The sequence below is a fragment of the Channa argus genome, chromosome 10 (genome assembly GCF_033026475.1).
Source record: "Channa argus isolate prfri chromosome 10, Channa argus male v1.0, whole genome shotgun sequence".
NCBI classification, from domain to species: domain Eukaryota; kingdom Metazoa; phylum Chordata; class Actinopteri; order Anabantiformes; family Channidae; genus Channa; species Channa argus.
Window position 1 is genome coordinate 16,240,948 of NC_090206.1, and position 15,882 is coordinate 16,256,829.

The 15,882-nt window shown below is 38.5% G+C and overlaps 2 protein-coding genes across 6 annotated transcripts; one reads left to right on the forward strand and one right to left on the reverse strand.

Moving 5' to 3' along the window:
• Positions 1 to 1,704: 1,704 nt before the first annotated feature.
• zgc:162144 (RD3 domain-containing protein) lies at positions 1,705 to 3,980 on the forward strand. The gene is made up of 2 exons (XM_067517715.1): positions 1,705 to 2,192; positions 2,709 to 3,980. Exons 1-2 carry the CDS (start codon positions 1,840 to 1,842, stop codon positions 3,073 to 3,075), a joined length of 720 nt encoding a protein of 239 aa, XP_067373816.1. The 5' UTR covers positions 1,705 to 1,839; the 3' UTR covers positions 3,076 to 3,980.
• A 401-nt stretch (positions 3,981 to 4,381) lies between these two features.
• stx5a (syntaxin 5A) lies at positions 4,382 to 11,232 on the reverse strand. Of its 5 annotated transcripts, none has more exons than XM_067517706.1 (12): positions 11,099 to 11,232; positions 10,400 to 10,605; positions 9,145 to 9,215; positions 8,745 to 8,800; positions 8,563 to 8,633; positions 8,347 to 8,463; positions 8,196 to 8,252; positions 7,964 to 8,045; positions 6,682 to 6,768; positions 6,427 to 6,530; positions 6,055 to 6,176; positions 4,382 to 5,615 (listed from the first exon to the last, which is right to left on the reverse strand). In XM_067517706.1, the coding sequence occupies exons 2-12, from the start codon at positions 10,460 to 10,462 to the stop codon at positions 5,456 to 5,458; spliced, it is 990 nt and encodes a 329-aa protein (XP_067373807.1). In that variant the 5' UTR covers positions 10,463 to 10,605; positions 11,099 to 11,232; the 3' UTR covers positions 4,382 to 5,455. The 5 variants fall into 5 exon arrangements, with proteins under 5 accessions (XP_067373807.1, XP_067373810.1, XP_067373808.1 ...); XM_067517709.1 differs by having other exon boundaries at positions 11,114 to 11,204; XM_067517707.1 differs by having other exon boundaries at positions 10,989 to 11,129.
• Positions 11,233 to 15,882: the final 4,650 nt, after the last annotated feature.

Consider the following 15,882-nt stretch of genomic DNA (forward strand, 5'->3'; position numbering starts at 1 on the left):
AGGACTTTCAGCCATCCATCCATTATCTGTAGCCCCTTATCCCAATCAGGATCGTTGAGGGCTGAAGCCTATCTATCCCAGCTGTCAGTGGGTGAGAGATGGGGTCCACCCTGGACACCAGTCACCCATCTATCTAAAGACAAGACAGAGAGAAATAAACAGACAGAATACCATTCATACTCACACCAATGGGCAATTTAGAGACACCAATTAACCCTAATATGCATGTCTTTGGAATGTCTGAGGAAACCAGAGTACTTAGAAGGAACCCATGCAAGCGCGGGGAGAACATGCAAACTCGATTCAGAACAGCCATTGAAAGAATGAATTGGAGTTTTTATTTTGCAGCAGTACAATGGAGTCTACATTTTATATCAGAGTGCATCAGTCAAATAGCTTTACAAAGATGGTTTTGCAGCTTGATTCATTTTATAAAGAGCTGACAATGTATGCGTTTGACTGATGTAAAGTTTTTTGATTGAAAGGTTTTTTGTTGTTAGAACAATAGAACTATGTTTGTGTAGCTACTGCCATGTTGTAGTATTATTAATAATCAAATAAATTCAATAAATCAAAACCATTCCAATGATTGGAAAATACATACATACCAAAAACTATCCCTGTCTAGTTAGAGCACCCATAGTAGGCAACTGTAATTAGATTATTACAACCACTCACTCTTCTGGGGAGGCTCTGGATTTGAACATAATCTGGGATTTGGTAGTTCAGTGCTGAGTAGTGCAGAATCCCAGGAACCAGTCTGCAGTTACCCTACATCCAATACCATATGATAGGTGATGGGACAGACTGCTAATGCCTAAAAATGTAGAAGTGTGAGAAAGAGAGATTAGTTATGCAATTGTAGTGTGGCCTCAACAGTCTGATAATTACAGGTGTGCCAGACGGATTACTGCCTGCACAGTGGGAGACCTTTTTTCACTTGCACTATGTTATTCTCAAACTGCCGGGTGTAACAGTAGTGCCGAGTAATAAAATGAAACAAGATAGTATGCTTATTAAAATTTCACAACTGTCCAGGAATATTTTTGTCAGACACTGTGGAAGTTGTTTGGAGTCTCTTTAAGTGAGGCAGTATCCGTCCTACCTGTGTAGATGAGCTGAAATCTCAAAAAGATACATATAGAAAATATGCTAAATTAAATTGGTAAATATAAAATACACAGGCTCTGTGCTATTATGTAAACACCCCACCTGAATTCTTTCAGTCACACACACAAACACACACTCCATGCTCAGGCTCATGCCATGAGGTAAGATCCTCTCGTCATTTGTTCTTTATTAATACAGGATTATATTCATTGCCAATCCCACACTCACTGTCTGCCAAGGGCCACCACAGGTAGCAAGGCAGTCAGGTAACTGTGTGCCAGCAGCTGGAGTTAGAGGAATTTCATCTCTTTTGACTGTCACAAGCCCATGGAGGACTGCTGTTCATACGGCTGTTAACGGAGATATCACCAGACAGCACGTGGAGCTCTGTAAGAGAAGAATCCACAACTGCTTTGTAAATCCAGTTTATGAAGGTAAGACAGAAAATAAACTTGGTTAGAACAGGACAATAAAAGAGCGTAACAATCTTCTTAAAACATGAATTATAATGATCGGTGATATGAGCGCTTTGCTTTTATATCTACTATGAGTCATGTTACTGATATTGATTGTTCTGAAGGTTATAGAGAATTTCTCATTCTGCATCTGCATCCAAATTGCACAAAAATTATTTTACAGACTTGACTATTGAGGTGATTTTTTTAAAGGTCTTCATATGTTTTTATAATGTTTGTTTTGCCTAATATGAACATTGTTTAAATTTAGTGAATGTCACATCTAATTATAAAGGTTATTGTTTTTCTTTATTCCCAGATGTTTCCATGGTCTGCAGTTCTCTCCATTGAGCCCAAAGTTCCAGGCCAGCGCACCAGTGTGGAATTGGTGACCAACACTCTGATGTTGGAGCTGGGGGCCATGGTAAAGCGCACTGAACGCATCCGTTTGGAGCGGGCAACCGAGGGCCGGCGTCGTCGTCGCAGCTCCTCCTCCACGGCTGATTATAGCTGGCTTGCCAACCCCCCAACCCCACAGCCATATGAGCTGACCCCCAACGACCTGCTGGAGCTGCAGGACCTCTGTGCCAAGATCCCTCCTGCACAGTGTGGCCCCGTGATTGTCAGGTTAGGAAAACAGGAGAAAGACAGTGATACTCGTGTTACACAAGCAGAAAGAGAAAGGTACAACTTACTAAAACTGAAACTAAAAAAGTAGGAGCCTGACTGAAACACAGACAGAGTGAGATGTGGGTTAAAACAAAGACAGGAGCTTGAAATACAGGCAGGAACATAAAATATGAATAAGAAACTGAAGAATTACATAGATTTAATACAAAAATAACTAAATAATCCCTGTAACCAATTTAAGATTGGGTTATTGTGGGCATTTAGCATTAAATATGTGATCTAAAGTTAATTGCCCTCACAATAACCCATCCCAAGATGAAAAGCTGGGCCCAAACACCCACACTATTCTAGACTACATCACCCATTTGTTTGTGATGGCATCTATATTCTTTTGACTGGTGTCTGCCTCTGTCCTGGTGTGGCCTTGTTTGTTTTGTCTATTCTGTTAATTACTCTGTGTATTTTTCCAGATCAAACTGCTCCTAATATATATATTTATCTGTCGCACTGTAGGTTTCGAAGGTTGGTGTCGCAGATGGAGCCAGAGGTTCATGAGGTTCCTCGGCTGTTTCGCTCAGTGCTGCATGACTGCATGGATGAGACCAGTGGAAGTGAAGATGTTCAGACAGATGCAGTGTTTGAGAAGCAGCAGCGCAGCAAGAGCCTCTCCTTTGTCACTTTCCGCACAAAGTTTCGCACCGGCCATTTCTTCAAGGGCAGTGGCATGACAGGCTCCAGGGGGAATCTGCAGCAGCAGATGGATTGGTCTGATGAGGAGGATGGAGATGGGGAAGAGGAGGCCATCAAGGCCAGGGCCAGGAAGGGAAGAAGCAGGAGCATGCCAGAGATCACCCCTATCGAGCAGAGTGCTCAGGGGTGAGAGAAGGGGGAGCATGGAGAGGGTGGAGTTTTGGCAGCAGGAAATAAATGGTCAAAATGACAATATGTGAAGAAAATGTCACATTCATCATGTCAAAGAGGGGATGAATATGTTTGATCCTTTAGGTCCCTAAAGCATTACTGTTTTGCTTTATGGATGTCTGAAGTCAATTTGGAAAAATATTTTTTAGTGTAAAATATGGGTGCAAATATGCTGATGCTTAGAAGGTACAATGTTCCCTTCATCATCTTAGTTTAGTGCTATTGTGTGTTAATTAGCACTAAACACAAAGTACAGCTAAAACTGATGGAATTGCAGCTTTTTGGTCATTAAACAAACTGCTGGAAGTTAACGTTGGACATTAGAAATTTTAAGATTCTCAAAATCATTACAAATATTCAGTTCATGTGTACCATATTATCAAAAATGAGTTTATCCAATAGTTCTCAAGACATTTCAATGAAAAACACATGGGGATCTAATAGTGGCAGGAGATAAGCAGTCAAGTCAATGGATTCATCATAGGGGGATGTGTGTAACAAATGGTATGACAGTCAATTCACTATCAGTCCGTACTAAAGTGGATCCACCGGCAGACATTACTAGCATGGATAATAACTGAAATGAGCCTTTTGGGATTTTGTTGAATAAAATATCTTACAATGGTAAGCTCACATGCTTTAGCTATCTCAGAACTCAAATAAATTATGCTAGGGCATTCTGAACTTGATGTATCATATACGTGTCCCTTTAATAACGTTAGGTAATGGACAGATGAGCAGTCTTCTGCAGTACATATGGGGGGGGGGGGGGGTAGCTCAAGCCACTTGTGTGGCTATTCAGTAGCCACAGTTTGGTTGTCAATCACTGGCTCTCATAGTGTATCCAACAGGTAAATCCTTGCAAGCAAGGAATAAGAAGTTTTTTAACTCTGGAATATAAAATGTGTTTTAATATACAATGTGTGTGTCACTTCTATATGATTAAAACACTGCTTTTTCACAAACATGTCTGCGCTTGTTATAAATTTAGGTAAAGTTGAAATATTTACGTCTAGCAGTGTAGCAGGTGTGACAGAACCTTTTATATCAAGCAAAACAATTTTATGTAAATCTGCCTGGGGCCTGTAACTGTGATAAATCAAAGGTAGTAAAAAATAAAAAAACACCATGTTTGTGATGTAATATACTCAATAAAAACGGCAGAGCTGTTCAAGCACTTCTAGACTCATAGACTTGCAGGGCTAATAAAATCACTGCTGACAAATCCTCTTAGCTGAAGAACATCTCGGCCATTAATGCCAGCATCTAATTATTATTTTATTAATATGCAGTTTCTTAACAATACATCATCAGGACTATTTGCACTTTATACATTAAAGTCAAGGCATTTGGATAAAAAACAGACAGGGGAAAAATAGGAAGAATGTTTTCTTTCTTCTTAAAAAGCTGTGGTCATTTAAATAACCTCCTGTACATGAGCTAAATGGGGGAAGCAACAAAAACAATGAGGTTCAGACACTTCCAGGGAATTAGTGGGTCTTTGCAACCAGTGAAACCCCTTCATAAGCACTGATCTCAAAGATTTAGATTCTAATGGCTGCAACCACACAGCTTCATTTAAAACCGTGTCGTAACATAACTCAAACTCTTGTACATCTTGTGCCTGAATTATACCAGCAAATAACCCTTCAGATGGCTGTAACTGGCTTCAGGACACAAAATGCAGGACCACAGCCAGCGTCTTTCATTTGTGTCACAGTTTAACTAGAGTACCTTTTTGGCAAATGAACTTTGAAAGCAAGCAAATACAGGATAAAATATTTCACTCCATAACTGAATGGTGATAGGTGAAGAATTGTTGATAAATGAGTCATGCTCCAATAAAAATTAAGTAACCTAAAAAGAGAATTTAAGTAGAAACACCAGTTCCATTGTTTGGCTTTGAAAGAAATGTGGTACAGATTGTGAACAGGAGAAAATAAAATTCGAAAGACAGTTTGCAGAATCAAACCATTAAATTATAGCCATTTTGATTAAATGTTTATGAATAGTTGTTCAAAGTACAGTATAGAGCAGTTTTCTGCTCTCACTATACAAAGTGGGGATTTTAGATAATTTATTCCTTTTTATTCAAAGTGTAGACTTCTCTAGGCAAAGAGTTCAACATCTTCATTCCTCACTGAATTGTTGAATTAAGATCAAGAGTCCGTGTCTTGGAATTAAATGACCAGTCATTATACATCTGTGTGGATCCCAAGTCTCCAAAAAACATCTCTTTAATAGAGAAGTTTGTCCTTCAAAGACATTGTCAAATATGTCTTCAGCTTCTTCCTCTCATTTGATGTCCTTTTTCTCTCCCCTTAGCCACTCCTCTTCCCTTAGGCAAAGAAAACTACAAAGATGATGAAGAAGATGATGAGGACGAGAAAGATCTTAATCATCAGCCAGCGGTTCGAGGAGACTGACTGGAAATATTTAAGGATCTCGGTGTGGGCGGCATCAACATTCAGTTGGGTGTCTTCCACATTAGCATCGATCCTGTAATTGGGGAAAGACAGGATAAAACAAATATGCATGTTACATCATATAGACAATCTTCCAACTTTTCAACATTGAACAAAACATGTAAAGAACATTGCTTTGCCTACTCTACTAGAAAGGATAAAGGTTTCAGCTATGTCTTCCTTAGCATGTAACAGTTCTTTAATGTAATTGATTAAGTCCCTTTAAATCTTCACTACCTTATGCGAAGTGGCACACCTGGTTATATAAACAATAGTAATTAATTGTCTTCGGTTATTCTACAAAAAAAGCAAACCAGTAACATGTTCGCAATCATCATCACAAACACATTACTTGGACTAAATTTCTCTTTGTTTCTCTTTAGTTTTTTTACACCTACATTACATACATTGTACACAATACATTTTTTGCTTGTATTCCCACATCCATCCCTGTAATTGCATCTCCATCTTACCTTTGTATGGTCTCCTCTTGCTCCTTGACCATGTGAGCCAGCTGCTGGAATATAGAGCCCAGTTCTACAATGGTGCTTTCAATGTTCTGCATGGTGTCAGCTCGGCTCTGGATGTAGGAGTCCTGTAAAGATACAGCCAGTGCGATCTTTAAGCGTCCACAATAAAGCACTAAAACAAGGAATTTTAACATGCCTGATCACATTTCTCACAAAACATTGTACCTATTTTTTCTGCAAAAGAGCAGTGGACACTTTTCTGTCCTAAACTAGAAAAAATATGAACACAGCCGCATTCTTACAAACTGTGCTCTCAAGTAACACTCTAGCCTTTTCTGTCTACCTGACTTTGACAAATATACACCAATAGTCTACCTGCTCATCAATAAGCTGAAGTTGCAAGGGATTGGTCTGAGAGTCCATATCAATGGCCACATCCCCGAGACTTCGAGATTCATCCTGCATCAGGACCGAGCTCTCTGAAATGAGACAAACAAACAAAACACAAACATATGATCAACGAAATCAGAAAGAAATCCTCAATGGTAGAGGGGAAAAGCAGAAAGAACAGCGGGCACACACAGTGTCTAGTTAAACCCGCTGGGAGAGACAAACGTTCCAGGGAAATACCTTTTAAATTTGAGGTTGTATAGCCCTGGTAGTCATAGCACGGCTCGCGAGCTGCATGCGGCTCCTGGGCCCCTTTTTTTCGGCTCCCTAAAATATTTTTTAATTTTTGCATTATAGAGGACCAAATACAGTAATAATCATTGACAAGGACTTCGAGCACTTCCCTATTACAAAAACTGTTCGAAAGTACACTGCCAGTCAAAACGTTTCTGTATCAACTGCATTTGTGGCTAAGCTTAAACAAATTTACTCACTGTAAATGTTAGGAAATAAAAAATTAGATAAGTCGTTTTAAAAAGTAGAATCGTTTGCTTTATTATTGTAAAAGAAACAGAAAGTACTGATCCTGTGTTGTCATTGGTTACATTGATGGGTGTTCACAAAGCTGTAATCCAATTTTTGGCTGGCATTGTGCTCATAATAGCATAAATTGTAAATTATTTAAGTCAGATACACTGCACTGGTCAAACAGTTTCACCTTACACTGGGTTTTCTGCTACAGGAGCCTAATTACAATGATAACGTTTTTCAAGCTGAGTTTGAATTAGTTATAGGTTATATCCAATGAAACATAATTTTAAATTCTATTTCATTATTTTATTGTAGAATAATAAACATTAGCACAACGTTTTAGATTTAGCCAAAAATGCTGAAATAAAGGCTGCTTATGAACATTTTACTGGCAGTGTAAAGATGCACAAGCAGCATCTTTGCTCTCTGTGCTAATTACAGGGTCTCCAGTAAATGTATTTAGCAAAACTTTTGCTATTTGCTTAGCAAAGTAGTAGAATAAGTAGGGGCCAGACACGTGGAATATTGCCCTAAAGCCAAAACAAAGAAACACCTGAAGTGTGTTCACTCTGTTACGATTGCAAGCATTATTTTGATGTAAGATGAACAGAGCAAAAGTGGGCCTTACCGCTGACTTCAAATTTGGAATATGTTCAAATTATTGAGGATTGCAGACAACCAGGACACAGTTTGTGAGGGTTGGCTTTGTGCAAACAGTCAATATGAAAACAGAATAAAAACAGAACATTATGATAGGAAATACAGTGTTACCTTTTATAATTTGAATGCAAAGCTGCCGCCCGTTGATACTGACCACAAAATGTGTCTGCTGCAAAAACTTTCAGATCATTAAAGAGTGAACACACCCTTGTGAAACTACAACAGCATGCTTCGTTTAACTTGTTGATGCCGTTACTTTAATATGAGACCCTTTAAAAAAAGATCCTATGGAGCAATTTCAAGCATGAGGCTAAAATGTGGGCAGACTTACTGAAGTTGTTGGCCATTAGAGGAGAAGATGAGACAGGAGGCTGGGAGAACTGCTCTCTCCTGCTGCGCTGCTGCTTAAGGTTCTGCAGGTAAAACAAAAAATGTAAAAAATAAATAAATAAAAATAAATTTAATTAAATAAAGATGACTGTGAAACCTGTCCCCAATTCAACTTAATATCTTTTTTAGCACTTTCTGCTTTTGAATCACACAGGAGATCACATGCTGCTCACCTCTGTTCTGACTTCTAGGACTGATTTGAAGTCATTGGACATTGAAGCCAGTTTGGACTGTGGACAACAAAAGTTGCAGCAAAGTAAAAAATAAAATTGAGCAAAGTATACCAGGGTTTAAATAATTTCATTCACTTATTAGGGAACATACCTGTAATGACACCACTATAGTGTTGGAGTGGGTCTGGATATGTCGGCCACTTGGAGCTCCACGGGACCTCACCAAGTCCTGTAGTTGTGCTATCTGTTTGTTCAAACTATTTATATCCTAAAAACATTAACAGGAATAAAGCACAAATTATTAGATATTTGCACCAATTTAAATTGACAAAACCATTTTTCAAGACATATTAACTACTGAACTTACTTGTTTAATGATGTATGTTAGTTCCTCAATCTCCACTGCCTTGTCATCAAATAAAGATTTTCGTTTTGCCACTGAAACATCAAAATGACAGCATGTAGAATCAGCAATCTGGACAATATGACACACTGATTTGACATATAAAACCTCAAATTAAGATAAAATAACATTAGGAAAATACTTACAAATAGTGAGCTTTTCCAGTTTGGCAAATGTATTGCTTAAGTCTTTTCCAATTCTCCTACAAGGAAACAATAAACCAAAAATGAAATTTGGCAGTGAAGAAAATGTGCATGTTTGTATTGTTACCAGGAGTTAGATAAGAGTATTATATACATTTTATCTGTGGTGAGTCTCTAATTATAGTCAAATAGGTCATGGACATTATTTTATATTAAATCTTTTCATTTAACCCACAGTCACACAGTCAAAGTATTCCCAGATGCAATATTTAAGTGCAAAAAATTGTAATTCACATGCAATAAAGATGAACAGGGTAAATTGTGAATACAAATAATACATTACACAAAATCAGCATAAAGTACATTCAGCAAATACAAACTCTGAAAAAAATAAAGAACTTACTTGGCCATAACTGTAAAGTCACTGCGCTGCCTGAGCGCATTAAGAGCTGGTTTACTGGGCTGGACTCCATTCTGGCAGTAGGGGCGCAAAATACATAGTATGACAAGGAGAGAGAAATAAAAAATATTGAGGTGTTGAGTAACTGTCAAAAAAGACAATTGGCCTCCTGTATTTTGATTTAGGACTCACACTACAGGGAATTTATTTATCACATTTTTGCTGACCTAAATATTTTAAATATCAGGTATTAAGTATAAATTCCAAAAGGGCATTGCTTACATCAAAAAATGTATTACTTTATTATTAATACACTTTTGATTTTGAAAGAAAAATATTTCTCAAGGTATCACTGCTGACATTTGTAACGTGAATATAGTTGATCTATAGGGCTGTATTTACTGATGTCAATCCCAATAATGTTTCTGATAACTTCAACTGGCAATATGGCCATTTCAAAAGATGGCAAATAGAGGTATTTTGCTAAGGATCCCTTAAATGTGTCCACTATAATATATGTAGTGATTGACTAATTCTACATTAAGAATGAATTTGCTAGTGCTCTCTGGTGGATAAAGTAAATCACCGGTACACCGCATCTAAATGACTTTAAACATCTGTCAAAAACATAATCCAATATCAGTATCTCCTTGATAACTTATGTCAACCAATAGGTTGACGTTGCTAAACTGTAACCATGTCAGAATAATTTCCTGATTGGAAATCACTCTAAATCACCAGCTGGGGACTTCCAGAGTAAACATTCTAATATTTAAATATTTAATCTTTTGACTTTTCTGTTGGGATGATGTTGCTTCCTCAAGGGGCATTTGTCATTTGGCAACAACTGAGCCCTTTAGCCCCTACTGCAGGTCTGTTCAATAACCTATAAATGTGTTCATGTTGTATTCGTTAAACAGGAACATGTCTTACAAGCTGAGGAATACTTCTAGAAATGTGATATAAGGGATAAGGAACGGTCTCCTGTCATTTTCTGATGTGCGTAACAATGACATTGGTAAGTACATTCTATAATGTACTAAAAAGGTCTTAGAAAGGCTTGTTAGATATGTGAAACCTAATCTTGACACAGAAATGGGAAAGAGCAAGAAACCAAAAGCAAAAGTAACCAAAATTAGTCAACAAAATGTTGCAGTGAAAACACAGTAGTTTGAGTATAAATGCTACTGAGTTGGCAAATTTTACATGAATCCTTTTATACGTGTGTTGATAACTCCCATGTTCAGGCCCAACATACCTGTCTGCCCTGGAGAGATTTACAAGCGGACTGGAACTCGAGGGTCCGGTCGCGACACGTCATCCTGCCCCCGGCAAAGGGCCACCGCCCGCTATAGACCAGAAACTAACTGGGTCCTCCTTCTGTGCTGTGTTTGGGATGGCCGAATAGGAAGACCGGACTCACATCCAAGGTGGGGTATCCTTCATAAACGTATGGACACACGTCTGCCGTAACGGGATAATAGGACGGTTTTGAATAAGATTTCATGTCATGTCATATGAAGACAGTTTGAAACGTATCAAATAAAACTGAGATCACTGAGATCAGGTGGATGAGGTGGTGTCGTCAGCTAGCTATAAAAGCAGCTGGTACCATTAGCACAGCTTAAATGCTAAAACAAAAGCCCGAATAACAAACAGGAATCGAAAAAAAGTAACCATTACAATTCACACATAGCATCAGAGAAGAACTACATATACATACGATTAGGTAACAAAGATTATTCAATATCTGGAGCAGCTCAGTGAGTGAAGGCCGCCCATCAAGACCCTGCTGACGACGGCCTGACCGGCTAACCACGGGCTAACGTTAACTATAAAAAGCTAACCTGGCTTTCCGGACGGTGTCTACTGCTTTACGTTGGTTAAGTTCGAGCTAAACGAACACCGTGAGTTTAAACCGTAGTTAAAAGTCAAACATTGATTAGTTCCGGCTTACATGAATATGCATTACTTCATATTTCGACTGCTCTCGGAGTTACTGGTAAAAACTAATCAACCCAGGAGTTAAAGTTCCGATCCGGGTCATTTCCGGCATCTACGTCACTGCCACGTCTACCTTACCAATGCATATCCCTGCATGTGCAACACACGACCACCAGGGGCACCAGTCTCTGTTTACACTGTGGTACAATTACATCAACCTGTGCAGTTCATGGGAACCAGCTAATACGCACGTTCATGTCAGCTGATCAACTTGCTAAACCGGGATTAAAAGCAAGTAGAGTTGTCATTGTCAGTGATCCTAAGTGAAATCATTTTTTGTAATAAAGATGGAGTGAAAGAGGTTATGGGAAAAGTTTAACTGTATTTGCTGAAATAGCTGAAACGAAATGTCGCTTCTCTTTAAACTGGTTAGGCAAACTTCAGAGCCAGTTAGCCTGAAGTTTTAACGGTGTTTCTAGCTGAAAGTATAGCTGCGATAAAACGTAGAATAATAATAATAAAGATTAGGATATCACTACTGTGAATGCAGGGTAGCATTTACAGTAGAGTGTATTAGATCAAGCAACAATAAACAGAAACAGAAAATGTGGAATATGTTTTTCTGGGCGATGTGACTGCAAAAACCTTGAATTGGATCTTTTGTTATTTAAACAGATATTTAATCAGAATAACTGTATATTCAGTGAAAACTATGCCAAACTTATTTTTACAGTAGCATAATTTTAAAAATAATATTAAGAGACACTTTAGAGGTTTTCCATTGTTTTATGAGAAACCGGTTTTTATGTGAGTCCAGATTTATAGAAAGATATAAAGATAGATTTCACCTTTTCAAATTTACATTTGTGGATACAGTATTTGCATTGAAAAAGTTGATTCAAAATTATAGTACATTCTATTTTACCACATTTGCATAAGCAAAAATATCTTCGTATTCTAGGGTAAAATCAGATTTGAGATGAAAACTGACAAAATCGCACACATCTTTCCAGAATTTATAGTTATATTCACAGTAGCATTGGCCTAAATTTCCTGAGAAAATGTTAAGAGCATAAGAGATATGCATTATTTTATAAAAAACACTGACTATATTCATAATAAAAAGGTCTAAAATGTCTTCTATTGTGGTGTTTGATGCTGATAAAGTAAAGGTGGAGGAGTTCAAGTAATTTGCTGACCTCTTATTTATCTCAGTTCTGTCGAGTCTCCTCTTCTCCTCCTTGCAGTCTCTAATGTTGCCACTAGATGTCCACAAATCCTTCTCTTCATGGATCAACCGCAAACCTTCTCCACCACACCTGTTCTGTGACAGATTCCCTAGTCATTTCAGTAATTTCCCATATTACTTCAAGGATGTTCATCTACCAGACTTGATGACCTGTTTTCTTGTGTTCCTCATACTTGTTTGTCTGACTGGTTGCATGTTATCTGCCTGGATTTATTGTAGTCTGGTTGTTTCTTGTACACTTTTGTGATGTTCAGACTGCCTCTGTGTTTTGATCTCAGCTGGTCTCCAGACTCTGCCTGCTGCTCATTTTCTGATGAAACAGTTTTTATTTGGTTTGTTATATGTGCCAGCCAGCGTGCATATCTTGTATAAAAGACAAGTCCACTCTTTACCAGCTGTTCTGATATCCAGTTTATGACAGTATGACCAACAAAACAAAATTGTAAACACGTTTCTTTCTCTGAAATGGGAAAATGTCTTGTTTGGTTTCCTTGAAAACAGCAGGAAAGATCGAGAAAATCTACCTAATTAATCTTAACATAATATTATATAGATGAATGTATCTGCGTCAACAGTAATATTTTTTCCTGCTCTGTTTAATGAAATGTAAATTACAATTTTCATTGCTTCAGTCTCAAAAAGTGGCTAGCGATCCCAGTTATATCCTCTAACCTGTCCTGAATAGGCTCATTATGGTTTGAGGTGAGAACAAGGTGGAGTGATCAAGATGCAAAGATTACAACTCTAACCCCTAAACCCCTAGATAGGGGTCATTAAGTGCGGTCCTCTCGGTGGATGTATGAAGTGGTCCTAATCTTCCTGGGGATGGATGAAAGGGCAGCATGAAAAACCAGAGGTAGGTTGTGCCTGAGGCCTCCTCCTCTGTTAAGAAAAGGGTTTTTCATGTAAACATAAATGGTTTCACGAACTCCTTTCTCATACCATCAGTTTTCTCTATTCAAAATGTGTAAATTGTCACCTTAAACAATTGTCATTTATCCTTCCGGTGTAGGTACACTGCTGATTTTCCTGAGCTGTTGCTTCTCCTCGACTGGGCCATCCTCTTGTGTAGATGTAGAGCTCTGAACACTCTTTACTGCACTGGACTGCATACCATACGTTGCTCTTCTTCTGCTTAAGTGTTTGGTCTCTAGGGTGGAGGGTAGTCTTTGTCTCAGTATGTTAGTGGACTTGAAGTGAACAGGTTTATGTTGTTTTTCTTTTGACCTTCTCTGACATTCCAGCCATGTAATAAATAATTAGGACCCTAACAAGACAAATAGACATCAAACTAAAATCATGTATTAGGACTGATTATCTGGTTATTGATAGGATTAATCTGAATAGGCAGCTGTAGCTCAGTTGGTAAAGGCAGTCATCTGCAAACCACAGGGTCAGTGGTTTGATCCATGGCTATATGTCAAAGTGTCTCTGGTCGAAGTCTCACTGAACCCCTAACAGCCCAGCCGTGCAGTGGTAAATGGTCTGCACTTATATAGCGCTTTTCTACCTATTGGCACTCAAAGCGCTTTACACTGCTTCTTATTTACCCATTCACACTTAAAATCACTAACACATTCACACACCGATGGGGGAGCTGCTATGCAGCTGGCCAACACTCACCGGGAGCAACTAAGTTGGGGACACTTCGACATGTGACCGGAGGAACCAGGGATTGAACCAACAACTGTGAGATTGGTGGACAACCGCTCTACCTTTCTGCGCCACAGTGCCGGTCAAAGACTGGTAAAAATTGGGAAGGGTTCCGTTAGGAAGGGCATCCGGCTTAAAAACTGTGCCAAATCAACATTCGGACAATGATCCGCTGTGGCAACCCTGAACTCACACGATGAGCCGAAAGGACAAAAAAACATAGCATTAATCTGAAAAACCTCAATTGAATTCCACATATTATATCATAGGATGCAATTGTTTAGAGTTTTTAGCAATACTGTGTTAATTAAAGTTAACAAAATTTGGTGTACCTATTGGATCACACTAGGAACTTATTGAAAAAGATAATTTGGTCACTTCAGACATGTGTCCCCTATAAGTAAAATGTGATGTGTCATCTGCCGATATAGGAGGAACAAACCTTTAAGTCGATGAGAACAGATGAGGAATGAGCAGACAGACAAATTTGATTGGCTGGTACCTCAGAAGAGTCAACGTGCAGGTACAGTTTGATATGGGGAGAGAGATAAGATTGAGCGGGCCCTCTGATCTCCTCTCACTCCTACGGGTACCCGCATCCTCCGACTGACAGGATCGAACATGCCAGACCACAACTATGCCTTCACCTATTTACATGCTAGACCCTAACCACAAAAAACATAGTCTGCTATCCTCCCCCTATGCCCTGCACCAACCCCATCTAGCTCATCTACACTCCCCCTCAGCTTTGATACCTCACTCTAACCTTATCTGTTTCTCAGAAACACTCCTTACACGCCATTTGGTGTTTCAATCTGTTTTACTGAAAAAATGGTTTTATCAGGACAAAATGGAATAGTTCATCTTTCAAACTCTCCTTGCGCTTTTTGGTTTTGATTTTAGCCTTTTCCCTTCATGCATCACATTTGATTGTATCATTTTATCATGCCATCTATGCTTATGTTGTTTATATTTTTTATATATTCATGCTTAGGAAATGTGGTCAGTCCACCAAGATTCCGAACTTAGTAATGAGCATCGTAGCATGTTGACTTTGGCATTTAGCTCAAACCACTGCTGCCCATTAGTACAATGGGCAGCAATGGGTACATGGTTAAAGACTTCTTGTGTTGTTAGTCATTACCTTTAAATGTGGCACAATATTTATTAGCATTGTGAAAGATCTGTTGCCTTATTTTGAACATTCTGAATTATTAGACTAATTTTAAAATTGCAGATTTGGCAATATTTATCGAATTTAATCAATCATGGTCATGCCAGTAAGGTAGCATATTTGAATTTGGATTTTTTTAAGAGCAAATATTTCCCTATAAAGGTCAAGTTTGCACTAAATTATTAATCTGTTAAAATTGCAGATACACTTTCCCATATAATGCCTATAAATCTTTCATTAGGGTTGATGTCTCTCATTTGGACTGATACAGATGAGACCCATAAATCCATGTTTCTGTTGGAGATAACGCTGTTTGTTTGTTTTGTAACATAAAATAAAAAAAGTTCTTTGTGTTCACAAGAGATGTTAAAAACAATCACTTTCCTCTCAGCAAACACACACATGACTCTTCTTTACTCTGCTCATATTGAACTCAGTGTCTCTCTTACAGACTTTTATCTCGCTGTCTCACACAGGAATGCTGATACCATCTAACAACACACACTCAGAGGACAGATAACGTCCCGTACCTGCTTAAACACAGCTGCTGCAACAAAAGGGAGGAAACCATGGCTGGATTTAATAGGAAAACATGACTATGGACGCAGAGAGAGCAAGGTGGAAAAATACAGGAAGTCCCCATACAAGTGTAAAGACTGAAAGATAGATGAAGTGAGGGGTACAGACATCGAGAGATGTGAGGTTGTCATACACATGAAAA

What these genes read in the sequence shown, in the direction of transcription:
- zgc:162144 (XM_067517715.1), top strand. Translation starts at nt 1,840, where the DNA reads ATGTCACATCTAATTATAAAGGTTATTGTTTTTCTTTATTCCCAGATG. An exon ending in TGTGGCCCCGTGATTGTCAG is followed by an intron (nt 2,193 to 2,708) that starts GTTAGGAAAACA and finishes GTCGCACTGTAG; the next exon opens with GTTTCGAAGGTTGGTGTCGC.
- stx5a (XM_067517706.1), bottom strand. Translation starts at nt 10,462, where the DNA reads ATGACGTGTCGCGACCGGACCCTCGAGTTCCAGTCCGCTTGTAAATCT. An exon ending in GACTTTACAGTTATGGCCAA is followed by an intron (nt 8,801 to 9,144) that starts GTAAGTTCTTTA and finishes GTTTCCTTGTAG; the next exon opens with GAGAATTGGAAAAGACTTAA. An exon ending in CTATAGTGGTGTCATTACAG is followed by an intron (nt 8,253 to 8,346) that starts GTATGTTCCCTA and finishes TGTTGTCCACAG; the next exon opens with TCCAAACTGGCTTCAATGTC.